The following is a 27,898-nucleotide window of genomic DNA, read 5'->3' as shown; positions in this document are numbered from 1 at the left end:
TTTTATTTTATTGGATTTCTCTTTTTATCTGTGAACTACACGTGTGCCTATAGGCTATACAACAGAGTGCATGGGAACGAATTCAAGGCGAAAGGAATCGATGGGTCACGTTGGCTCTGCAATACACTAGTGATGTCTGACAGGAGCCAAAATGGCAGCGTTGTTTTATTTCCAAACATCATTTTTTATTCGTGTGACCTATTCAGCCAGGCGCCTAACCGTGTTTGTTAAATAACGTTTCCGTTACCTTCATACGCACGTTTTGAGTAGGTTTGTTCTCTGTTGTCGTTAACCAGAGGAACGGCTGGTTTGTGAATGAGGCAAGACTGGGGCCGTTTAGTCTTGGTAAGTCGACACATATTAAACAAATGCGTTTCAATGAGCGCGCAGTCGGTTACTTTGTAGCTTTACTACACATCACTGCAGTTTTGAAACAATGTTATTAAAACCCGCCCGAACGGAAACGCAAATGTTTAGTCAGTCAGTCAGTAAATGCTGTGCTGTAGTCAGTACCTGTCAACTAACATTATGTTGACGTTGTTGGTACGTGTGTTCAACAGTTTTATTAAGTTTATGACGCGGTGGTTATTAATTACAGATCTTCATTTGTTTTATTTGCCCTCTGTTGAAATTGATAATCGCTATGCCCGTTTATTTATCCTAATCCCGTTATAGCTTAACGTTATATATCAACGTGGGTGTTGAACGAGCTTTTGACAGGCATCTACTGATAAGGATAAAATGATCTAGGAAATGGGTGTGCGTTTTAGATAGGGCCTTTAATTTCTAACAAATAATTTACTGTACATCCTTTTATAGCGCTACAGTTTGTGTATAGTGTGTATTACAATGCTCATTAGCATATTATTTTAGCTACGCATGTTTCGCCTTTGGCGCTAAACGACGCAGTTTCATTTAGACGACGATGCAGATTTGACCATGATGTAATGGGTTTTTGTTTGTGTTTTTCAGTGTTTTCCACTCCTCCTCCTCCTGTTGTCAACAATGACAGCTCCCCTACCATAGTTGCTGCAAATGAAAATGGAGGATATGTCTCTGTCAGGCCTGGATAACACCAAGCTAGAGGTACTGGTAAATGATGACAGATAATAAAACAGTTTAAAATAGCTAAAGTTGGGGTTTTATACACGTTCACCACTAGCATTCACAGGGTACACTCTAAATTTTATTACAGACTTAAGATTTTCTTTGTCAGTACAAATATAAGACTTTTAACTTTATTAAACTCTGTTACAAGCACTGAATAAGACAATCAAATGCAATAATCACATTGTAATACTTAAAAAATAAATCATAAAACCTTTTTCTTGGAGAATATCTTGCACAATACTGTATTTTATTTGCTTTTGTAGTCTTCAGTTATGTGTATAGTCAACTTTTTTTTTGTTTGATTGATTACTGCTCCACTATGTTAGCTATGTGTGATTTTTAAAATTGCACATCCTGTGTAGGAGTCATATTCATTCATTCATTCATTCATTCATTCATTCATTTTCTTTTTGGCTTAGTTCCTTTATTTATCTGGTGTCACAACAGCAGAATGAATCGCCAACTTATCCAGCATATGTTTTACACAGTGGATGCCCTTCCAGCTGCAACCCAACACTGAGAAGCACCCATACACTTCCATTCACACACATAAACACTACGGACAATTTAGCCTACCCAATTCACCTATACTGCATGTTTTTGGACGTCTAGGGAAAACCCACGCAAACACAGGGAGAACATGCAAACTCCACACAGAAATGACCAACTGACCCAGCCAAGCCTCGAACCAGCGACCTTGCTGTGAGGCAAACGTGTTACCCACTGTGCAGCCGTAGTCATATTTATTATTTTTATTATTTATTTTTCATGTTGCACTGTAGTTCTGTGAGACATGTCTTTTAATTTCACTGTATCTCCACATGTAGCAGAATACAATAAAACTCCACATGACTTGACGTATCTTTCCATTTACATGTTCAGAAATACAGGCACAGAAGTTGTCACTGAGGAAAACCATTTCTAAAGCTAAACATTTGTACCTAAAAGTTTATATTGATACCTTAGATTCATATATTAGTACCTACACATTACAGTAGTACAACCTTTGAACTTTCAGCAGTGAAAATGAAACCAAACTGAACTTCAACTCTGAAAACTGGACTGAAGCTGTTTCAATTTAATACAACTTCTATGTTAAGCTGCTATGACACAATCTACATTTGTGAAATAAAGTTTAATTCAATCCTTTGGAACATCTAGGTACTAATTAGCAATTTTAAGGTGTCATTATGAACTCTTTAGGTACAAATTTCCACCATTTTAAAGGGAACAGTCAGTGACAGCTTGTGTATCTTTATTTTTGAAAGTAAGTGTATTTAGTATTATCAATGATTTATTTATGTTTGTAGGCCTTGGCTCATGACGTGTACTCTGACCTAGTGGAAGATGCCTGTTTAGGGCTGTGCTTTGAGGTGCACAGGGCCGTCAAACAGGGCTATTTCTTCCTGGATGAAACGGACCAAGAAAGTATGAAGGATTTTGGTGAGTAAAAAAAAGACAATTTATTTTCTAAAACCTGGGTTACGTGCTTTAGTTTGACATACTTCTCTCTCTGGCGTAGAAATAGTGGACCAGCCTGGTGTGGACATCTTTGGGCAGGTGTACAACCAGTGGAAGAATAAGGAGTGTGTTTGTCCCAACTGCAGCCGGAGCATTGCGGCCTCTCGCTTCGCTCCTCATCTGGAGAAGTGTCTCGGCATGGGCCGCAACAGCAGCCGAATAGCCAACCGCAGGTGAGCTCACTTTGGTGTCACAACATTTAGCATCAGAATTCATTTCCTTTTAAAATTGCTTTAACTTTTTCCTATACAGTTGACCAAACATTGCTGCAATATAAATAATGTTTTTTTTGTTGATGATCTGAAATGGGTTGACATAATTTTATGCAAGTACCATTCCACAAAACATGCAAAATTACTTTGGATTTATGTCGAATGGTCGTCTTTCTTATGTAGGCAAATTACATAAGACATTTAACTGCATAAAGACTACCTTACCTGCTCAACCCTCCATCGTACAATCATCCATCAACTAGCAATTAAAATATTTAGTGAAGGGTAACATGAACAAAAACCTATTCTATTTATTTCCCGTATTATTAATTTTGTAATATTTATTTCAGATATATATTTTTATATATATAATTTTTAAAGTGATTTGCATACAATACAATGTGTGTGTCTATATATGTATTGGTACCAATGGGCCCAAACTGTGCCAAGAAAATGTCCCCCAAACCATTACACTAGCACTACCAGCCTTAACCGTTGACAAAAGGCAGAATGGATCCATGCTTTCATGTTGTTGACTCCAAATTCTGATCCCATCATCCGAATGTTGCAGCAGAAATCGAGACTCATCAGACCAGGCAACCTTTTTCCAGTCTTCTATTGTCCAAATTTGGTGAGCCTGTGTGAATTGTAGCCTCAGTTTCCTGTTCTTAGCTGACAGGAGCGGCACCCGGTGTGGTCTTCTGCTGCTATAGCACATCTGCCTCAAGGTTTTACGTGTTGTGCATTTAGAGATGCTCTTCTGCATACCTCGGTTGTAACGAGTGGTTATTTGAGTCACTGTTGCCTTTCTATCAGCTAGAACCAGTCTGACCATTCTCCTCTGACCTTTGGCATCAACAAGGTTTTTGCGCCCACAGAACTGCCGCTCTCTTTTTCAAACCATTCTCTGTAAACCCTAGAGATGGTTGTGCGTGAAAATCCCAGTAGATCAGCAGTTTCTGAAATACTCAGACCAGCTTGCTGGCACCAACAACCATGTTACATTCAAAGTCATTAAAATCACCTTTCTTCCTCATTCTGATGCTCAGTTTGAACTGCAGCAGATCTTTACCATATTTAAATGAATTGAGTTGCTGCCATGTGATTGGCTGATTGGAAATTGGCTTTAACGAGAAGTTTGGTGTACAGGTGGTGTACCTAATAAAGTGACCGGCTGGTGTATATATATATATATACGTATATATATGTATATATATATATTTTTTTAATGGATTTGTGCTCTAAACCTTAAAACTTTTCAGCTAATATTTCTTTATTTTATTCTACAAAATTCTGCACAGAAATGACAAAAAAAGTCTGCAGATTCTGTCTGGCCTTGCTCATGAGTTGTGATACACCAATGAGACTTGTTTGGTTTTATTTAATTTTTAGTTTTTTGATTTTCTTTTCACCGGTGTCAATTTTAAAGCTCATTAATGTCCCGACGAAACTGTATGCTATTTTTTTGCATGCTATTTAAAAAAATCTATTTCATTGTAAATCTGTTGCTATGTACTGGTGGGAAAATTAGAAATTTGGTTAATAAAAAGTTTAAGGCCATTTTAACTGTTGTTTCTACAGAATAGCCAGCAGTAATAACACAAGCAAGTCAGAAAGCGATCAGGAAGACAATGACGACATCAATGACAACGACTGGTCCTATGGCTCAGAGAAGAAAGGTCAGCTCTTCCCTCTATCAAAACTTGCTTTGAAACATTTACCACATTTTTTTTAGCTGAACAAAATAATGCATTGGTTTCAACATGCATCGCTAACAGTTCATTATCTTCTTGTGTACACAGCCAAGAAGAGGAAGTCAGAAAAGGTATAGTATTTCTGAGACTTGAACCTGTTAAAAACAGAAGCCAAATATTCATAATTAAAATTCAAATGAATCTCTTGCGTCCCAGAATCCAAACTCTCCCAGGAGATCCAAATCCCTGAAGCACAAGAATGGTGAGTAAACGAATGTAGTTTATCTTTCGTGTGCTGTTCTTCACTTGAACGTGTTGCGAGTGTTTTTGTGTCTCGTCTCTCTGCAGGAGAGCTCAGCGGCGGTGTAAATCCAGACATGTACAAGGTGAGAGGATCAGCTGAATTAATTTATTAAAGGGATTGTTTACCCAAAAATGAAAACTCTATCATCGTTTACTCATTCTTCTCTTTCTGAAAACCTCTTTCTTTTGTTGAACACAAAGTAAGATATTCTGATGAATGTTGGAAATCAGTAGCCATTGACTTCCATCTTTATTCCCTACTATGGAAATCAACAGCTGCCAGTTTCTGTTTGGTTAAACAGAAAACTAAACTCTTAATGGTTTTTAATCAAATAATCATTTTTTCATTTTTGGGTGAACTGTCACTTAATCTTTTCTCTTGTTCAATTTTGCAATAATTCCTGTAGTATTACAGCAGTATTGTTTCACTCTGTCACTCATGCAGTATAACTACAGCTCTGGCATAAGCTACGAGACACTGGGACCCGAGGAACTGCGATCCATTCTGACTACAGTAAGTAGCTTTTTATACACGTGTTTTATATATCTGTGTTTTACACATCAGTCAGTGTATATACAGTCTTAATCAAAATTAAATGCACCTCTGATAAATATAAGCAAGGTAGTTTATAATTTTTACAAATATTGTATTATTAATCTCACTCAATGAAATAAACAATTTAATTAAACCTCATGATGAAAGATTTTTCTCAAGTACAAGTTGCTCAGAATTATTGTCATCTTTTTACTTAATATTTTTGTAACCTCCACTTGAACAGATAATAAGTCTGATTTTAGTACCAGTTGTGGCTGGTAAATCCTGGAAAATGCGAATTCTTTCATAACGAATATCTTTAAACCTTTCAAATTGTTGTTGGTGAACTCTTGCTTCAGTTTAGCACAGTTTCTGCATTGTTCATGTGGACTGGGCTGGCAATGGCAAAACTGTACTTTTGTGCTCAGTGACCCATTTTTGTATTGATTTCAACATTTGTTTTGGGTCATTGTCAGTGTACAAATATGGCCCATAATATGATCTCAAGCCGTGGCATTCAGCTTTGGATTTTTCTTTTATTATTTGACAGAATCCATAATGGCACAAATCCCAAGATGTCTTGGACCTATAAGAACAGACCCATAAGATTATATAGATCCTGCAGTACGTTTGATGCAAACCCTGGGTGTATTTGATGACAAAAAAAAAAAAAAAATCTTAGTTTGGTTTGACCATTGAACCTGTCCTTTCTGAACATCCACACAGAAACAATGTAGGAAAGAACTGAATATGCTGTTATTGATGGAGAGCAAAGAAAATATTTTTTGAAGCCTTTCCAATTAACTTTTGGTGATGAAGCTTGCCGATTGATTTTATTTTATTTATTTATTCTTTTTTTATAAAGGAATTTTAGCCCTGACAAGCAATTCATTTCTACAGTTCTCCAGCTTTAAACCTTGGAGTCTTTGGACACTTCTTTGTTCAAAACATCTTCCCTTGACTGGAGCTTACTTTTGGGCTTGATTTTAGAAATGGGAGTTTTCACTGCAGTTTTTTATAGACTTTGATGATATTTTATTTATATGAATTAAGGAATTCATTCAACATTTTTTGCTGCAGTTCAATCTTTGAATTGTTTAATGACAGCTAAAAAGTATAAGCAATGCAATTTTTTTACAATTTCTTTTTTTTAATTATAATAATGAATTCTAACTAAAAAGCTCAGAGGTGCATCAATTGCATATACATTAAGTACATTACAAATAAAAGTCTTATTTAGCAAGCCTTTTCTTAAAAATGCAGCTTAAAACAATAAAAAAAGCTTTGCATTTTTGTTATGTAGTAAATGTAATCATTTAAAGAGGATCTTCCATTTAAAGTTTTAAACTATTAAAACTTTGAACTATTTATAAATTAATATATAAACCTTTATTATATACCTGAATTAAAGATAATACTTTAACAGTGTAACTGTGAGCACTCTTAGTGAACCAGGCCGTAAAGCCTGAATTCTCTCCAGTTTTTTCCCCCTTTACTTTCATCAATTGGTGAAGTTTGTTCTTCAACACTGTCGCCACTGGCTTGCTTGGTTTGGGACTTGTGGAGCTGCACATCAATGGATTTGCTCTTCAGTGTTTGGACTCTCAGCAGTGAATATTAAACCACACTGAACTGAACTAAACTGAACTTCAACTCTGAAAACTGGACTGACACTTTACTAGAACTTTTATGTTAAGCTGCTATGACTCAATGTACATTGTAAAGGGCTACAGAAATAAAGAGAAATGTAATGTGTTTCAAGAGCACTTTTTGAAATTATTGAAAGTAATAATAATGAAAGTATTAAATTAGGCTATTGATTTCCACTGTGGTTTCTTTCTTGCTAACACACACTCTCTCTCTCTTTCCTCAGCAATGCGGAGTTGTGTCAGAGCATACAAAGAAAATGTGCACTCGGTAAGATTTCAGTCCATGCTAGTGAACTAACAGCTCTTAAACATCTGTGATTCTACTCGTGCAAATTCACACTGTGTGGTACACTCAAGACACTCATATTTAGGGCTTCTTTCCACTGCCTTAGTCACTGAAAAGATGCAGTCGCCAAGTTTGTTGTCTTTTCTTTGCCAGCAAAAGAAAGTAAATATTTTATTCCACAACAGCCAAAAACTATGAGGGGTAATAACTTTGAATCTTCATTTTTAGAACTATTTTATTTTTTCACCTCCAGGGCATCCGTGATGCAATTTTTTTTCTGAGCAGAACATTCATTTGAACTGAAACTATTTTTGAGAGTAAAAAAAAAAATGTGTACAAGCAAAACAATATTAAACCTGTGGCACCAGATAGCACATTGAGGTCTCATGAAACAATCAGTCTGTGCAAGAAACCCTGATTGCAACAGTGATGGGTGGGACATGTGTTGTTTTGTTAATCAAAATGGTGCAGCTTGTTCTGCAGGCTGCCATGAACACGCTCAGGACCGTTTGCCAAGGCTGAGGTTTAAGGGTAATAGCATTGTTCAGTGTCTTGCACAGACTAGATTGTTTGGTTTCAGATGACCTCAGGGTATTACCAGGAGCCACAGGTGTTCATTTTGGTTTGCCCTCCTCTTTTTGAATCTATAACATATCAGTATTAGCAGTGTTCTGTTTTGTGATTCCTGTTTTAATTTTTCCCCATTTATTTATGCTTTTGATTACATTACAAGACCTTGATTTTTCTTCCAACAACTTTTAACCTTGAAAAGTGTGAAAATTTGACTTTTTATGTAGAGCTGCACAATATATAGTTTCTGCATCCATATCGCAATGCAATGTTTGTATTCGCAATAGTCACATTGCAGGATTTGTAATCTGGATTCAGGGTTATTGTTGACCAATAGCCACAGTTGAAAAGCATGTGATTTATAGTTACATTTTGCACTGATCAACAATATTAATTTTAGCATTTGCATTCTTTCTTTAGGCCCATGTTAGCATTTAAAGCCAGTTCAAGCATTCGGGCATTATGAATTATAATGTTTGTTTGATTGTTTAGGAATAATTGTATTTATGTATATACTATTTTACATTTGATTATTCAGTTTGTGTTCCTTAATACTGCTGGACTTCAAGAAAACAGTAAAGCACTCTTGATTTTAGCTGTATCTTTGCTCTACTGTATTTATCAATGCTTGTTATTGGTTTATTATGGTTTCTGCAAATGCTCCACAAAATGATCCCAATTACCCTACCCGCGATAATTACATTTAAGTCATCTAGTGTCAGTTTTTTTTTCAAATATCGTGCAGCCCTAGTTTAAAGTGATACGTTGTTGGTGTTTTATATGATGCTACACAAACCATACATTTTCAGTACATTGTTATACAGTACACTGTTATACCAGTACATTTTCTGTTATTTTACAGACCAATTTCTCTATTTATTATTTCCAATACATCATTTCAAGCACTAAAATGTCAATAAAAGTCACTTAGTTAAACTGTAGAGTTGGATTTGCATCATCAGAAGTGGACAGAACAGAGATCAAGGTCCCCAAATGCAATTCACAACTTTAAATAAATGGCAAACACTTGTGAATCACAAAATATGGACACTGTTAATAAACAGATATTTTGTTTTACAGTGTGTAACTATTGATCTAACCCTTTTAGCTTTAGAACTTTTTAACCCAATATAAAGCAACATATCGATGCAGATGTATTAGATATAGATGCACTGAACAAAAGTCATAAACAAACAAGGAACAGTACATGGTCACACTTTATTTTGATGGTCTATTTGTTGAATTTAAGTTACATTGCATCTACATGCCAACAAATTCTCATTAGATTATAAGTAGACTGTTAGGTTGGGGTTGGGTTAGTGTAAGTTGACAAGTATTTGCAAAGTTTCCTCTAGTCATAGCAGTATCAATAGATATTAAGCAGACAGTCTACTTAAATGGACCGTCAAAATAAAGTGTTAACAAATACATTTATGACTAATAACCAAGATGAAAATGGATATTTAAAGCAAAAGAAAGTCAAAGCACTTGAAAAATGTAAAAAAGAAAAAGAAAAAATGAAAAAGCCTTAATGGACACGGCTATTCCTTAAAACTGCATCTAAGCATTTATCAGGGTAAAAGGATCAGGTGCAACTCCAGTTCTTTTGAACTGTGAGTCATTAGAATATCTGAAGAATACTAAAATAATATATTGAACACAAGGTCAACTCAACACAACCTTGAAAGAGAGAAAAAAATTAATGAAAATAAAAAAGATGATGAGTGTTATATTCTTTTGCTGTTTATTCTGATGAATCTCTTACCTAAAGAGCACAGATACATTAATTACGCAACCCCTGATCACTTTTTGTTTGATTTAAAAATGGTTATTTATTTGATTAGTTTGATGATGAATAAAATGCATTTCATTAGTGAGCTGTTTCCACACTCAAAACATGACGTTTAATGTTTGTTTAAAGTATTTACTTAAAATAAGCTGAAACAACACAGTAAGTAGTGCTGTCACCTCACGGCATGAAGGTCGCTGGTTCGAGCCTCGGGTGGGTCAGTTGGCGTTTCTGGGTGGAGTTTGCATGTTCTCCCTGCGTTCGTGTGGGTTTCCTCCGGGTGCTCCGGTTTCCCTCACAGTCCAAAGACATGCGGTACAGGTGAATTGGGTAGGATAAATTGTCCGTAGTGTATGTGTGTGAATGAGTTTGTTTGGGTGTTTCCCAGTGATGGGTTGCAGCTGGAAGGGTATGCGCTGCGTAAAACATATGCTGGATAAGTTGGTGGTTCATTCTGTGGTGACCCCAGATAAATAAAGGGACTAAGCTGAAAAAAAAGAATCAATTCTTGAGTTTTTGGGGGCACAACTTAATTGGTTTATGTTCAATCCACTTCAATTTCTAAAAATGAATATGTTAACTTAATTCCTTCATGTCATCCCAACACAAATTGTGTGGAACCCAGCCGTTTTATTACAGTATGTAATAAAGCTTGTGTCATGTGATCAAGGATATATATATATATATTTTCTTGCAATACAGATGTATGTTTGTAAAAGTGTTTGAGCTGCTGTAGAGGTGGAGATTGTGCATGTGATGTGTGAGTGCATGATCTTTTTCATTTGGGCAAATGGAAATGATCATGTTATGTTGGGACTGATTTTACGGAACACAACTGGCAACTCCATACAAACCACTACGTTTTCAATTGGTGTGCGCTTTTCAGTTTTCTGTCATTTCATTTGGCTTCTCCATTTGGTCTGTTAAACATTTTTCAATTGAAATAATCTGCCTACATTCCAATTTGACATGAGGAGTAACCCATAATTTCCCAATTTGGATGGGTTGTTTCAAAGCACTGCCTGTTTTTACAAAGCAAGAGATTTTTTGAGCATCAGCCAGCACTGAAGCCCCCTTCCCTAATGGCTAATATCTAACCCCTTCAAACACGGCTGCTGGTGCTCACTGAGTCTCTCGCTCATCACTGTCTCTGGTGCAGTGCGTAATGCCACGTTGTGTCCTGGCAGGTCCCAGCGGTGTCCCCAGCACACGGACGAACAGAGGAGGGCAGTCAGAGTCTTCCTCCTTGGGCCGTCCGCGTGAGTTTCACCCCTTCTCCCCGAACCCTTACCTCAACCAGTCCGAAAAGAATCCACATGCTTTCTTTTCCTTACATCTCTCCCTGTACATCCTCTTCGTCAAGCTTTTGATCATTTGTAGCAGGAACCAAAACAAATAGTGAAAAATGAAAGGGTCTGAGTATTGAGAGCTGCGGTACACCAACCATAGCTGCTTAGTTAGCTGCTTCTAGTTTTTGTGTGTGTGTCTGTTTTAACATTAGCTAATGCAAATTAACAAGCATTTATTAACCTTGGTGTTTGTTAATTTCCACATTTTCTAATAACTACTTTGTCTGTTAGCATAAGCTCATTCATTATGAACTAAAGCCTAGGATACACTACTTTCACCCCAGATTTGTATTCCAGTACGCAGTCAGTGAGTACATTTACATGGACACAATGAATCTGTTAATTTTAATATGATTAGGACAATACTCCGATTAAGAGTCTACTATGTATACAGTGATGCTTTAATCTGAAATGGAATTAAGACGTGGAGTATGCTGATTTGAGTCACATTCTTGAAGTGCAGTACAGACATGTAAACACCGCAATCATACTATTACCTTAGTGTAGGACTTTCGTCATGTTTTGTGACAGGATAAACGATACACACACGGCTGTTTGACACTTTTTTTATGCCTCTACCAAGTCTGTAAAATGCAGAGTTCCCCCCCCCCCCTCTTCCAGCACTTCATACTCTCATCCAATATCTCGTTTGTCAGGAGGGGCATGCGTGAAATGTTCCTGAATGAAGGTGAAAGTGCCAAACTGTAGTTAAAGTCAACAAATTAAAATTGAAACGCCCAAAATTACATGAAACTCCAGAGGAAATGTGGATAGCGGTGCAATGATGTTAATCGAATTATGTGCTATAACATGTCAAATGGGATCATGAAAGGAGCTCAAGTTATCATTAGCTTTAATCATATTATTGTGTTATTCAGATTATTCACTGATGTCCATGTATATGTAGTCACTGAACATCACAGATAGTCAGCAGATGTTGAGTAGATTTCATAAAACATTGCGTAATCCACAGACTTATACAATTTCATACAGTTGGAGGATATAAAACTGTATTTGGAGCCAATTTGGAACAAATTCCCTGTTAAATATGCCAGCTTCCATACTGTATAGCGAGTCAAGTAATATGTCTGAATTCATAGCATTTATTAAAGAGTTGGAGAAAAGTACCTGGGTAACCAACATCTCCCACTGATGCTGATGTGTGTAACTTTTAAAAACTTGGGATAAGATTGCCAAACAAATGTCTGAATGTTTTTCTTCTACACGATTTTATTTATCTAAAAAAGCTTTAAACCAAATGAAGTGCCTAATGTACAGTTGCTATATAAAGCAGCACTAATGTTTTTATTTCATATCCATCTCCTAGTAACATGGTGTATGTTTCTGTATGTGGTGTTTAGAACGATGTTAAAATGATCTTTTAAATGACTACAGAGAGAAACATACCCAAAGGCCATTTACAGGAACACAAACACAAAGTTCTTTGATAATTACACTGGAATGATAATATAGTTCCTAGCCATGTCAGCCCAGAGAAAATAGCATATTTTCATGTTCATGTAACTACAGAACTGTCAAGCAAACTCAACTGTTTAACTGTAAATGACTTGTGAAGTGATTTTCAAAAAAAGCTGGAGTGTTCTTTAGAAACTTGTATGCTTACATTAAGAGTAGTGTAATTAGTAAAGGTTATTGCACACAGAATCTGACATTTTCATCAATAATTTTTGCACGTAAAAACATTTTACTCCATGTTGTGTGCAATGCATTGACACACTGCCTGCAAAATTTGCACCTGTCTCTCTTTCAGCTGCTTTTTGCATCCGAAATAGCAGATTAAAAGGTATTTTGCTAAATACAGAATGTCGTCATTTGAGCTACAGATTACTTTATGCACTGTTTTTCATAAAGTTAAAACAGAGTGAGTGGCGGACAGTTAAGTTATGCTGGATTCAGTGACTGGCACATTTGACGTACTGCCCATGGCATTATCATAATAGACGGAGGCCGGACTGAAAGTGGACCATGCTTTATAATGTCTATGGTATTGCCAGTCTCCGTTCAGGATGTTTACGTACGTGAATGTGTGAAGTCTCAAGCAATGTATCAAAATTCCACTGATTTCCTGATAAATGTTGCATTCTGGGATAATCCAGCGCAGCTCTTTGATAATAAGCTGATCTCTCCTTCCTCAATGCAGTATTGGATGAACACAATATGCAGCCTATTCCTCTTGCTTTTTCTACTTTGGAGAAGACAGGAGAAGGTATCACTGCTTAAACTTACTCCGAAACGTTTTGCGTTTTTTCATAATGGATTAATGAATACGCGTCAGACTGGATATGCAAAAACGCATGCAAAAATGTCAGACTTCAGTGTGCAAAAGACCTTTAGGCTAGTATAAAAAGCTTCTTGTTAATTTGTTAGCTATAAAATAAGACCCTGTCTGTGTTTAAATGACCTCCTCATGCTTTGTGTTATGTCATGAGGAAGCTTGATTCCACCTCTCCTTTTCATCAACTCTGCATGTTTCCATAATCCGCACACTGATGTTGTGGTCTAGTTTCTATTTAAGAAAGCAGCTGTGAGTCAGATTTGAAAGATGTTAATTTCTCAAATTAAAGCGTTTCAACTCATAACATAATTGCTGACAAGAAACCAGGTCAGATCACTGGAAAATGTAGTTTAGGTGTCATACTCCATCTGTCGACTTTTTCCTTGAACTGAGGTGCCAATTCAGCGTTTTTGACGAGAGAGTCATTTCCTGTTTCTGTTTACCAGGTCAACACTACCAGACGCTGACACCATGCTGGAAAACGAGGCCTATGAACCCCCTGATGGCCAGCTCATCATGTCCCGTCTCCATTGGGACGCTTCCTCTGACATCTCCCCATCAGACTCGGCATCTTCAAAAGCCAGTGAGTTTCCTGAAGACTTTTTTTTTTTGTCAAGACGCCACATGTATCTGCTTGTCATGACATGATCTCGTTCTCAGGCACCAATAACTCTGAATCCAAGAGACCGAAGAAGAAGAAGCCCAGCACGCTTTCTCTGACTCCCGCAGGAGAGAGGGATAAAGCACAGGAGCGAGACAGAATAGCAGGCAGCGGGAGCAGCGGTAGCAGCTCCCAGAATGCTCTGGGTCTCTCAAGTCGGAAAAAGCGACCAAAACTTGCAGTTCCTCCAGCACCCAGCATCTATGATGACCTGAACTAAGGCACATGCATCCCACACACACACCCACACCCAATCATGACTGACTTGATGAGGTTTTATCTGGTCTTTAGTTTCCCCCATTTCAGTGCACGTGAACGTGACGTGTGTGTAAAGACTGGGCCCCTTTTCAGACTTCTGCAGGCATGAAGAGATCATTTGTTACAGCACAGTGTTGCACAGTGAGTGATTTAACTGAATATATATATATATATATATTGTGTGAATGGAACTAGCTTTATTTTGATTTTACTATGCAGTTCACTGTCATCTCTTAGGAGATTTGGGTTTACAGTGATGTGTGTGTGAGAGTTGGACAGTTTGTATGTGAATGGGTTGTTGCAAGTATTTTGTCCCTGGTGGCTCATGTAATTCAGTCAGGTGCTTAGTGGTTTTTAAAGGACGTCTCTGCTTCATGTTGTCTTGCTAATCTTTCTGCAACCTGATAGGCTCGGCTATGCTCTTTTAATGCCAAACAATATACTCTCTTTTGCTCTCCCTTAAAGGGACAGTTCACCCCAAAATGAAAATTCTGCAATCATTTACTCACCCTTGTTTAAAGCCTTTTTGAGTTTACACAAGAAGATATTTTGGAAAATGAGAGTATGGAAATCAGTGTTTTCCAGCATTCTTCACAATTTTTGTGTGTGTGTGTTTAAAAGCACATGAGCGTGAGTGAATAATGTGAATTTTCAATTGTGGCTGATCTGTCTCTTTAATGAACTTGGTTAGCGCTACCAGCAGCTTTCTGCCAAATCTGTGCGCACACAATCTTCTGCCTTGTGTGTTTTGGAGTTTGCTGTTCTTGTTTGCTGTCATGGTTAATATATTTTGCCTGTATTTATTTGATCTGCTGTGTGAATGTTGTTTTGTTTTAAATCATGATATGTGTATGCATTTCCTCGCATTATGGACTTAAAATGAGTTTGTTGATCTTCAAAGCACTTACTATTTAACGTTAGATGGTTTTGTATTAAATATAGTTTGTTAAAGTCTAATCAGAAATGCGTATAGCAATTGAAAATGCACTTAAGATGGATCAAATCCAGCCCCTATGGACGCCTTGTCTTTTTTAAAGTGAAAATGTTGTCATTGTTTGATCGTTAGTGAATTTTAGAGTTTGAAATGACTTGAGCTTTTGTGTTTGTTGTGAATGGACAGAATTGGTACAATTCACACTGTCCTTGCTGTGAGTGGATGTTTCGTCTGTGACGCCGAGTTCTTGCTGTCTCTCAATGCACTGTAGTGTCTTTGTAATGGTTGAAGTAAATATTCATTTTGAAGTAATTCACCATTTAATTTCTGAAGTCTGAGGAATGAAAGAGTCATTTGTTTGCTCACATTAAAATATGCTCAACAAGTGTCTTTCAAATATGAGCTATTTTATTCTCAAGCAAAAACAAAGCATTAAAGAGGTGCTAGTTGTCTGTTAAAGCAAACAGAATAGGTAGTTTCCCCTAAAACCATATTCAATTTCTGACAATATTGAGCAAAAAAAAGTGCAACCCATTCAAACAAGAACCAAAGTATCCAATGCTTTGTGGTTCCCACACACGTCTTGATTTATCTACAGTAAATACATTGCATATATACAGATTTTTACACAGGACACCAAATGTGTGGCTGTTATCGCTGTCATGTATTAATGCCTATCAACACAGTGAGTTTTCCCTATAGTCTACTCCAGTCCTGATACTGTTTGAGGGTTGCATGTAAAATCTTTATCAAGTATAAAACTCTTATAACTAGAAGCGGATGTGCTGAACCAGTGCCATGTAAAAGACAAAGGAAATAAATAGATTTCAATGTAACTGGCAAAAGAGAGAGGGAGAGGGGGGAAAAGGACAACTCAATAGTGACTAAGCAGTACATCACATATGGGTGTTTACAGTATGCTTTAACCGCATTATCGTCCTTTTTATGCTACTTTAGAAGATATTGGTGTTGTTACCAGTGAACATTTAGATGCAGTAAATAGTTAATTCACCCAATAAACGTCAATTCGGATATTTATGATCCTAAAGGGATTTTAAACTTGTTTGAGTTAACAGAAAGACATTTTGAAGAGTGTTGGACACCAGTGGCCATTGAGTTCCATCATAATTTTTTCCTAGCATGGATGTAGGGTAATGATTGTAACAATTTTTTTGTTGTGATTAATTATTGATTATATGTGGAGTTAACAAACATGCACACTATTGGTTAATGCAACTAAACTAAAGCTTGACTATAAAAGCTTTAATTTAGGAATCACCTAAGATTAATAAATGTCTAATGACACCTTCAATTTGTAGTCTTAATCGAATTACAAGTTGTGTTCTTTGTATTATTTTAAGTTAACTAACTTTATAGTCCTTTTGCAATTATAACTGGATTACTATTATTTGTAGTATTAGTATACTCTAAACATGTATACTATAAATCGGGTCTGCACAAAATATGGTTTCAGCATCGAATCGATATTGTAATGTGCATATCCGCAAGTCACAGCGCAAGATCTGCAATGTTTTTATATATAACTATAAGGAGCTACAGAACACTTGATATCTAGAGTTACTCCTTTTAAGTTTAACAACAAAGATTTATCATTTGGAAGTTTTTTTTTTTTTTAATAAAACCTGTGACTGAGCATTTCAAAAGAGTTATAAACATTTGGGCACAAAAATAATTTATAAAAAAAAAAAAAAAGGTTTTCTTATTTTGTCTTGTTTCTAGTCCAATTATCTACATTTCAAAGTGAAAACAAGATTATTGTATTTACCCTAATGGCAGATCATTTAACTTGTTTTAAGGACAAACTCTTCATTTTGAGTTATTTCTCAACAGTGAAAAGATTTTTTACTTAATCTAAGATTTTTTTTTTTTCGATATTTGAACTAGAAATGCAACAAAGCGAAGTAAGAATTTGTTATTACTGTACCTGAATAATGTCAGTCTTCCCAGAAAACTGCCAAATCGAGCTTTTCATTTTGTGCAATGTTTATCACAGAAAAATTAAATATCGCAATATCAGATTTTTCATGCAGCCCTACTGTAAATATATAATCTGTGATTATACCTGTAAATTAACCATTTTTGCAGCTCAGGTAAATATTGTGATATAACAATATATATATATATATATATATATATATATATATATATATATATATATATATATATATATATATATATATATATATATATATATATATATAGTGGTAAAAGCTTTAGCAATTATAATTTGATACCACTATAACTCTATACTATTGAAAAAAAATATGATGGAATGTCTAGAGGTTAACATTCTTCAAAATATCTTAAAATCATAATAAAAGTTTAGAACCTAATGGTCAATAAATTAGTACATTTTCGTTAAAATAATTAAAGAAAATTTAAATATACTCACATTCAAGTGGTTCCCCATTCAAAAAAACTCTATGGAAGTCAATGGCTTTTTTTCCTTCCAACATCAGGGTTTCTGCAGGATCTTCAATTTCAAAAAAACTAAAAGCTTTAAATCCACTGAAATATTGTGTTTTGAGTCTTAAATCATTTTCAATGGCTATACCCAATTGGCCCAACACCCACCCAAAAAACAACAATATATTTCAATAAAAGTTAAGAAATGTCTATTTACTTATTTAAATTGTTTAATCATCTTCCTTACAATAACATATGAAGAGTTCCGATGCAAAAACATCTTAAATGCCATCTGAAACTTCCATTGACAATGAACATTTTTCTCAGCCTCCTTTGTTTGTGTTGAGATATTTCATTTTACAGACCAGGAAAATTAATTTGCCATTCTTTGTCATAAGTGATCTTACTGAACATACACACAGGAGCCTGATAAAAAGCTCTATTTAGAGGAAACTTTCAGACGGCATTTAGAGGATTTTGCATATAAACTCTTCATTTATTTTAAATTGTTTCCAGTCTGAAGGCTGATTTATACTTCTGCGTCAAACACTGGCGTAGGCTACGGCGCTGACGCATAGCCCTTCGCCGTGGCCGTCGCCGTCACTGACGTGCACCTCTCAAAAATTGTAACTGCACGTCGCAACAACGCGTAGCGCAAGCTCTGTGATTGGTCGGCTTGCTAGCGCCGACGAGTCTGGGCGGGACCGAGAGCCGCGCGAATGGCGCGAGCGAATGTTTACAAGTGTGGAGTCCCGTGAAGGAGCTCCGGATGGAAAGTTTTGTTCTGTGTTTACCTCATGGTTAAAGTTGTTGCACGTCCGCCGGTTCCTGCCTCAAAATGAGCGAGTTTGAGTCACTTGTACATCCAGGAAGTGTTCAGAATAGCAAAACAGAAGCGAAGAAACTCGACACAGAGGAACATTTACACCTCACTGCCAACTAGCGTTTCGGAAGTGTTAATGCAGACCAACGGAGACAGCGCGCAGAAGTATAAATGCACAGCTGCGCGCGTTGCCTGCGCCGTGAGTTGCGCCGGTCACTTGACGCAGAAGTATAAACCAGGCTTGACGCATTTGCGTGCGTATGAATGAAAATCTATGAGAAAATTTCATTCATTATGCTATTAAAAAGTCCTAAATTTGACGATGAAACCTGTAGAAACCCTGTACTTGTTTTAGCATATAGAATAGAAGAAACTCGAACAAGTAGAGGACGAGTAAACGATAACAATTTTCATATTTGGGTGAACTATGCCATTAGATCAGTGGTCTCAAACTCAATTGCTGGGGGCCACAGCTCTGCATAGTTTAGCTCCAACCCTCACCTGCTTAATAGTCTCTAGTAGCCTTGAACACCTTGATTAGTGGCATCAGCTGTGTTTGATTAGGCTTGGAGCAAAACTGTGCGAAGCTGCGGCTCTCCAGGGATTCAGTTTGAGACCTATGCATTATATGACCAAATCAAATAGGATCGACACAAAATTCAGTTCCTCAAATAAAAAACACGAGAAAACATGGGATCCTGGCTAAAGATAGACTTCAGATTGAGATGAAATACTTAAAAAGCTAACTCTCTTTCTCTGATGAGCTAAACTATACAGCAGTGTTGAAGCTGAAAGCGCACACACATGACTGGAGTTGTCTAAATGGCACCAGAACCCGTGAGGGCTCCCTGAGATCTGTCTCTGACGGCTCGCTCCTCATCGACTGTGCATTCCAAAGATGAGAAAGCTGAAGAAGACAGTGACCCCAACCAGAGAGATGGTGGCCGGGGCAGTGAAGAGCTGGCGGTAGTTGATTCGGAAGTACCAGACAACGGCGAGCAGCACCACGAACACGGGGATCACCAGACCGCCGGTGCTGAGAGCAACACCGGCCGAACGCAGGCCTCCGCTGAGGATGGACACTCTGCTGGCTCTGGGACCGTCCTCTGCCGCCTCACGCTGAGCCTGCGCTTGAGAGATGTGGCAGTGCAGGACGCTGTTGTGGGTGATGTTGAGGGACAGGAGCGAGCGCTGGGGGTCCTGCAACAGCTGACCCTGGTAGATCAGCTTAATCTGATGCTCTCGGCCAGAGAAGTACTTACTGACAGAAACAAACACGGTGAAATCAGCAAATGAGTGCAAGAATGACTGACTTTAACCATTGTGTTTCTTAGTTTTACAACCTCCTCCTGAACTGCAGTTGTTGTAACACTAGGACAGATGTTCTGATTGTGTATTTATGTTCAAATGTGATACACTTTACGATACGGGGAACGTAGTCCATTTATTGACTAGAGCTGCACAATATATCATTTCAGCATTGATATCACACATCGCAGGAAGAGCAATGCTGAGTTTATGTGTTGGGATTACAGTTGAGCAGGAGCCACAGATCAGAACACACTCCATTTATGAGGTCACTGAAGAGTTTAACCATAACGGAGTAAAAGCTTATCATTTGCATTTGTTTTTAAGGCCTCTGACTGTGTAAGCAGAGACATTAAAGTGTTCAGGCACATGAAATTGTACTGTTTGTAACTAATAAAGATGTAATTATTCACAGTAATTATACAGTGTTTAGTTGTAGAAATAACTACATCTTGTTGTATAGTCAGTGTTGTTCCAGTGTTTGTACACTTGATTATTCTGTATGTGAATAATGCGATATAAACCATTTCAATGTGGCGATGTCATTGGCCATGAACATTTCCTGCTTGTTGTCAAGCTATTTTGTAGCTACAAGAGGCAATACAATCATATCAAATGTTAATGCATGTTAAAACAGCTACCATAACAATATTTATCAGTATCTGGACCTTTTTGGATTCTCTGAAGCAATAAAAATGAAAAAGCTAAAACAGGAAATAGGTCAGGGCCCATGGTTATTGTTTACATCCCTCAAAATGGTTTATAAAATATTTCACTACTATCTTTCCAATATAATTCCAGAACAATCCTATAAACTTCCAGAATAATCCCAAATAAGTCTAAATTAATTCATTCTTTCCAAAAGAGCTATTCAAGCTCTATTGAAATTGTATTCATATCACAATATGTTGCAGCAAAACAAAATATTGCAATGTCCAATAGTTTCAATATCATGCAGCAGTAGTATTTACTAATATGAAATGCTTTATTAAGATCTAACGCTGTGCTTGTTAACATTGTTAAATGCACTGTGAGTTAACATGACTAACATTAACAAATACTTCAATAAATAACTAGTATTAAGGTGTCACATATTGTAACGTGGTTTACCAAAATCTCAGTGGCAAGTTGAAACACAATTCATAAAGACAAGCAACAATTTAAAACAGGAGAAAAAAAAAACATGATTTCTAGCAACAAATGATACCCAAACTATTTCTTTCTTTTTTTCAAAAAGACATTGCAAAACATCAACAAAAGTAACAAAAAAAAGTAACTAAAATGCACTATACTTCACCAACTGACTGCAAGTGCATACATTTAAATATGCAAATCAATCTATTTTTATCTATTTTTGCTAAACAACAATTGAATTAAATATGTACTAATTTGCATAAATGTATAGCACTAAAAAGTTTAAGGATTGTCAAGTTAGGATGAATTTATGTTTGTTGATACTTTAGACAACATTTTGGCCTCTTCTTATCACTCCATCAATCAGACAGGATAAAATAATAATAATATTGCATGCAATAATGTCAAATATTGTATATAATCAGCCAAATGATGAATGAACAAATTCCTCTTTTGAAAATCTTTGATTTAGATATGAATAAAACTGCTTGAAAACAATCTTTTTTAAACCATGTTCTGTTTAGGACATTTTGACAAAAGATTTCATTCTGAAAGTAATAAATAATAGTTAATGTTGATGTGGTTATCACAGTGGACTTTATCAAAGGTTCTGACTTTGCCCACATGGGGGATAACCATTGTCATACTTTGTTTTGCAATTTTTAAAACAAGAAAAATTTCTGGTTGTCGATCGAGTTTGGCATGGGCCGGTATAAGATTCTGATGGTCTGATAACCTTGGATAAAAATATCAGTTATATGGTATTGTGATTGCTGCTCTAAAATATATTCTTTCATAATGTCTGGGTTAAAAACAACTACTTTTTCCTCCTTTGAACTTTGAATATATTTTTATTTAGAGAAACTTTTAAAATATGTAGCAGTAAACATATCAGCCTTAATAATCAACTAAATTATTGACTTCCGCTGTCTTCATTAGCTTCTAAAGCACAGATTTCTTTACAATTTAAATCAGCATCTTTGGAGATCTTTTCTGATGGAGATACTGTTGTCATAAAAAAAGAAAAAAAAAAAAAACAACTTACACATACTGTAGGAACGGTTTAGCAGAAAATTTTGCGGTTTTAAAACCTTGAATTTTCCAAACCGCAGTATACCCTGAGAACGATAATCATCCCATGCCTACGACTGAGTGTTTGAAATAAAAATCAAGCAGTTTTGATTTCTTGCCAGTTGACCGGGGTATCAATTCACAATGCATTTCAACAAGCAAACTTCTAAATGACATGTAAAAACAAAAAAGGTGCATTCCAGCCTGGTACAGCTGGGTTTCAGGGCATAATTGCCTTACATAACAGGTACATCGTGGCTGCATTTGACTGAAAGTGGTAGCTAACCCAAAAATGTCAATTCTGCCATCATTAACTCACCATACACTTGTTTAAAACATACAAACTCTTCACATTTGTTGTCACTTTCTTGTAAAAGGGTCTATTTGAGTTTCTTTGTTTTTTTTTCTTCTGTTGATCATAAAAGAAGATAATCTGAAGAATGCTGGTTGCTGGGGCTCATCAACTACTTTTTTAAATTTTTCTTCCTGTTTTGTAAGTTGATGGTTCCCAGCAACCAGGATTCTTCACAATATCTCCCTTTGTGTTTAACAGTACAAAGAAACTCATAGGTTTAAAACCACAGGAGGGAAAATAAATAATGAGGTAATTTAATTCAGGATGAACTATCTATTTAAGTGATTGCTGGATGACAAGCATGAAAGGAAAAATAATGTCACTAAAAATAGCCCAACCATAAACACCGACAAAACATAAAACAACGGGGGAAAAAAAAAAAAAAAAAATCAACATCACAATACACACTAAAATCCCTGATCCAAAACATAAATAGATCTAAAATCCCCTGACTTTCAATATCAAATTAGACTAGGCTTCTCCAGGTATCCAATGTTCATGCTATGATTAATTGCCGAATCTTTAATCACAGTATGCGGTATTATCATGACATTGATCTAAGTTGCAAAGAAGATGACTTTCAATACAGAGATATCACTGGCCAAAGAACAGTTCTTGTTTTCATACTATTGCAGAACTGTAAGAAAAGATGATTCAGTCATAACAAATAAAAACACAGCTGTCATATAACTTTTTTTAATCAATATGTGGACCTTTTTGGATTCTCATAGGCTTTAGAAATGAATAATCTAAAGCAGGAATATGTTAAGACCACTTTTATTGTTCACATCCCTCAATATAGGGTCTATAGTGTATTGCTTTATTGTATATGCATGTATAGAGTAAACAAATGCTTTAAATAACTCAAATTGTTTAAAAATTATAAAGTAAAAATCTCATTACTGAATGTTAGTTAATGGGTTAAAAATCAACAGTCAGAAATAGCCATATTGTAGATATGATAAAGTTAATTAAAAATACAACCCGTTATTTAATCTATTTAATAAAAAAATTACAACTTTTGATTTTAATGCATTATGACACACTAAGAAATCAACAAAACCAAAGATAAACAAATATTCTTGTAATTGCATTAACTTTAAATTAATTAATATTAAATAGCACCTTACTGTACAGTTAACAATCAAAAGGCCTATAAATATTTAGCAGAAATTTCAATGTCGCAGGACAGATTAACATGAGAAAAGAATTATATCAGAAAATTAATTACCAATTAAATCTTCAAGCATTTGGTGCTGTGATGAACAACCACTGTCAATAAAACATTGGATATTCTTAAAATACACTCTAAAACTTTGAAGGGCCACTATTTTGCATTATAAAAGGTGATATTTTAGTTTTGGGGGTCTCCAACAACAGTTTGATATGCATGCAGAGTAAAAAAACACTTTCATTGTCTTAGTATTTGCATTTATTTTTAACCATTTATCCCAACAACTCCTATAAGATTTGTTCAGTGATTCATTTGTTCCCAAACCCCTTGTGAGCGCGAAGCTAATCTGCGCTGATTGGTCTGATCACCCAGTCTGTTGTGATTGGTCAACTGCATTCAGCACGAGACAGAATGAATCGCCCACCACGGCTTATCAACATTGCTGAAGTAGTCAGAGTGCAGAGTATATATGTGAGCCCAATGCAGGAGTGCATTAAAGCATTGCAGTTAAACATCAACATATTGCTCTATTTTTAACCATAAGTAAAGTCACGAGCTCACAAATGCATTGAAATCAGTAAAGCGGCACTCGTTGCAGTTTTAACGTGGTTTAAGACACGATATGTGAATATAAAGAGTTAACCATATACAGTACAAGCCACGTGGAGCAGTTACAAGTAACAAAACACAATTAAATACATATTTTGCAAGCTAGAGAAAACAAGGAGGCAACCATTTTAATAACACTTACACTTGTGAAATGGAAGAAAGTGGTTCATGAACTGTACTGATAAAGTTCCATACATCAAGTCTTTTCTGATCCTTCCTTTAACAAACAGCTGACGAATCCCCCATTGCAAAGTACATTATTACTTTAATCACCAGAAAGTTCACTCATCTTCAGTCATGATCAGTCCCACACATCCACACTGCTAGTGTCTGAAGGGAAAGGTGTGTTCACGTTTTACCGGATCCAGTACTTTATATTTGGTATTGTTGTGTCATTGTCAATATGAACAGGCGAACAATCGGGATAAACTATTTTATTTGTTTTTCTTAGGGTAACGATATCTCCAGAAGAAAAGGAGCACCCACATCAAAAGTACTGGTTAGCCAATGTTTCAGCAAACATTTAAAAAACAAATCCATTCAAATCCCCAACATTCAAGCATGCTTTATGCCTGAACAGTGCAGTTGCTTACTTTATATCCACAGACAAGAGAGATCTCCAAAAATGCCTTTTCAAGTTGTAAAGAAACAAATGAAGACAGCAGAAGTCAATGATTGATTTGAATTATTTGGCCTGACATGTTTACCATTACAACATTTTTGAAATGTTGCTTAAAATAAATTCTATTATGTCCAAAGACGAAAAAAGGTTTTAATTTTTACCCAGACATTAAAAAAAAGCAGCAATCACAATACCGTGATACCATGAAATTTTTATCCAAGGTCATCATACCATCAGGATCTTATACCGGCCTATGCCAATGAGCATTTGGATTTCACCATTCATTTATAAAAGCATTTCATAAATAAAATTTCAACTGACCTCTTCAGCAGGCCGATGGTGTCCTGTGGTCTGAGCACTGCAATCTCCTCCGTGTCGTTCAGAAATTTCAGTCTCACAGTAATACTGCTGGCTTCATCCTCCACTTCCTCTTCCTCTTCATCTTTCTTCTCATGGTCCTGAAGGCAGCTCATCTTCTTCCTCCCGCTTTGAATGTCCAGCAGCTCTTCTCCAGCCACATCATCTCCTCCCTCTGGCTCCTCCTGCTTGTCCTCCTCTACGGGCTCCTCGTCCAGCTGCTCGCTGGCCTCTGAGCTGGACGGAGGGCTCGAGTAGCTGTCGTGACCCCCAAGACCGATGAGGGAGGCATGGGCACCCACGGTGAGAATGGTCCCCAGAATGTGATCTCCTCGGTCGGCCACGTGGGTGGACAGCCAGGCCAGAACCAAAGCCAGGAATAGGACGACCACACCGCCCAAAGCTGTGGCTTCCTCCCCGAGCCCGTCCAGCACAGTTAGAGCACACACCGCCATCCCTGCCCCACTCGACCTGCAAACATAAAGAGAAAAAAAACAACAAGACAATGTCAACAACAAATACAAATTAGCAATATGTGTTTAATGACAAAGTGTTTGATCCAATGAAATACTGAAATTAGGTGTTTTGGGGAAGATTTATTAGTGTTGTTTAGATGACAATTATGTGTTTCCGTGTGAAAATGAAACTACTTGTACCTGATACTTACCTAAAGAGTGGTAGGTCCCTAAAAGGGCTATTTTGTTGTTACTTTGAAATTTTGGCGACTCGTGTGTGTGTGTGTGTGTGTGTGTGTGTGTGTGTGTATATATATATATATATATATATATATATATATATATATATATATGTGTATATATATATATGTGTGTATATATATATACACACACACACACACACTCACTTCATTGTGGATTGTTTTTCACCTGCCAGCACTGTAAATAAAACTAAAGTGCTATTGAGTACACCATCATTGTACTGTCAACTGTAATTGAATTATCTAAAAATAGAAAGTAATCCCTTCACTTTTTCAGCAAAAAAAAGTAGTTTAATGAGAGTAACTAGATACTTTGGAATAAATTACACCCAACACTGTTTCTTGAAGATATGAAAATGTGTCAACAACTGATTTGGAGAATAAATTCTTTTAAATGTGACGTCACATGACCAGATCAGCTTTTACATGTTAGATCATGTAAGAATTGTCCATAATATATCATTTTCTAAACTTTTAATGAAATCATGAATATGCAGTCTCCCATCGGTCACTAATTTTTGATAAAACCTATTTTAACCAACATCATATCAAAGAAACATCAAGTTTGTAAGGTCTAATAAGAAAAATGTCAAAATTATCAAATTGAACTTGATTTAACAACAACAAAAATCGGCTTTAATTAGTGGTAACTTCTGTCATTTTAAATCTGGTAATTCTTATCTTTCACTATTAATTTTAAGTAAAATAAAAAAATCTAAACAATATTGTCTGAATCTTAAAGTGATAGTTCACCCAAAAATGAAAAATGTACACACCCTTAAGTGGTTCTAATCCAAACCTTTATGAATTTCTTATGTTGAACATCTTTAGAAGCTGAAAACCACTATGGCAGTGGTTTAAATTAAATTAACACTATGGCAGTGGTTCTTAACAGTTTTAACTTTTGAAAGCACATTTTAATTTAAATGTCGACCTTTTTATTTTATTTATTTTTTTCGTATAAGCACAGTACAGTCTCAACGTTCAGACTATTTGTAATGTTTATATAAATATAATAAATATTCGTAATAACAGTAATTAATCTGCCACGTTTTTGAACTGTGCAGAGCTGTAGTTGCTTGAGTTGGTCTACTACGCTACTGTATTTCAATACTGCTCATTATCCTGGCACTTGAAGAGACTATTTTTTTCAGAGGTGGTACTAGATGAAAAAATTTTGAGAACCACAGCACTATGGCAGTCATTGGTTACAGGTTTCCAACATTTTGTGCAAATGGATTCAAATCAAATGTCTTCTTTTGTGTTTAACAGACGAACCTCATGAATGTTTGAAACAAGTAAAGGGCGAGTAAATGACAGAATTTACTTCTTTTTTTCCATTCTTTAACTAATCTTGACAAACTATAGCTCTATAATATAACCTATAATTTTCAAGTGGTGTATCAAATTCTGTAATATTTGACTTTAAGTGTTAAATAGCATTAGCAACTCAGGTAGTTCATCTAGCAGCCAAAAGTATGTTCCTTAACGTTAACTCTGTTACCTAACATAAAGTGGCACACTTCTTAGCAGTATTAGGCAATAAGCTGATGACATAAACTACTGTGTCATATATACGCACACACATGCACATTGCACGTAAACACGAGGCTTTCTAACTACAATTCCTCTGTTACATTATATACAACTTCAATACTTATAAATACAGCGTTCTCGCACACTTTGTCCCGTTTTGTTTTGATGTTCGCTAGCGGTTTACGCTAAAGCCATGAAACCCTTAACAAAACTACACCGTTGTACATTTAATGTCTCCCACGAGGCCTATAAAGGAATAACAGTTAATCTTCAACAGAAACGTGAAAGTAAAACGAGCAGAAATGGTATTTAATGAGAGTATTTGCTTTGTTTGGCGTGTCTTGAAGGAAAGGCAGCTAATCACGTAGCGGCGGTGTATGACGACCTTGATTAGCGAGTTTTAACAACACAGACATGCCGCTTAAAAATATATTACAGCACACTTACCTTCGCCTTTTTCAAACCATTCTAAGTTGATGCCGTTTTTATCTCTACAACGGTTAAAAAGCACAACACTTGACTTGGAAGTAAATAAACACACGTATAGCCTCACAGGCACGCGCACGCACACAGCTGACGCCGTGGAGTCAGATTGGAAAG

General features: G+C 36.2%; 2 protein-coding genes across 6 annotated transcripts; one reads left to right on the top strand and one right to left on the bottom strand.

Annotated features, from left to right (window-relative positions):
• Nucleotides 1-125: 125 nt before the first annotated feature.
• Nucleotides 126-16,852, top strand: atxn7l3a (ataxin 7 like 3a). Of its 2 annotated transcripts, NM_001040341.3 has the most exon segments (13): nucleotides 126-345; nucleotides 973-1,086; nucleotides 2,421-2,553; nucleotides 2,633-2,804; nucleotides 4,425-4,522; nucleotides 4,646-4,668; nucleotides 4,754-4,799; nucleotides 4,886-4,923; nucleotides 5,286-5,354; nucleotides 7,249-7,292; nucleotides 10,857-10,928; nucleotides 13,761-13,897; nucleotides 13,975-16,852. In NM_001040341.3, coding segments are annotated over 12 exon segments (1,104 nt in total). In that variant the 5' UTR covers nucleotides 126-345; nucleotides 973-1,035; the 3' UTR covers nucleotides 14,196-16,852.
• Nucleotides 7,546-27,890, bottom strand: tmub2 (transmembrane and ubiquitin-like domain containing 2). Of its 4 annotated transcripts, XR_015479599.1 has the most exons (5): nucleotides 27,746-27,887; nucleotides 25,012-25,518; nucleotides 19,222-19,678; nucleotides 10,961-11,032; nucleotides 7,546-10,156 (listed from the first exon to the last, which is right to left on the bottom strand). XR_015479599.1 is itself a non-coding variant. In NM_001005573.1 (3 exon segments), coding segments are annotated over 2 exon segments (876 nt in total). In that variant the 5' UTR covers nucleotides 25,503-25,518; nucleotides 27,746-27,890; the 3' UTR covers nucleotides 19,291-19,293.
• Between the last annotated feature and the right edge of the window lie 8 nt (nucleotides 27,891-27,898).

The sequence above is a fragment of the Danio rerio genome, chromosome 3 (assembly GCF_052040795.2).
Source record: "Danio rerio strain M-AB ecotype USA chromosome 3, GRCz13ab, whole genome shotgun sequence".
NCBI classification, from domain to species: Eukaryota; Metazoa; Chordata; class Actinopteri; order Cypriniformes; family Danionidae; genus Danio; species Danio rerio.
This window is presented reverse-complemented; position numbering and strand designations above follow the sequence as displayed.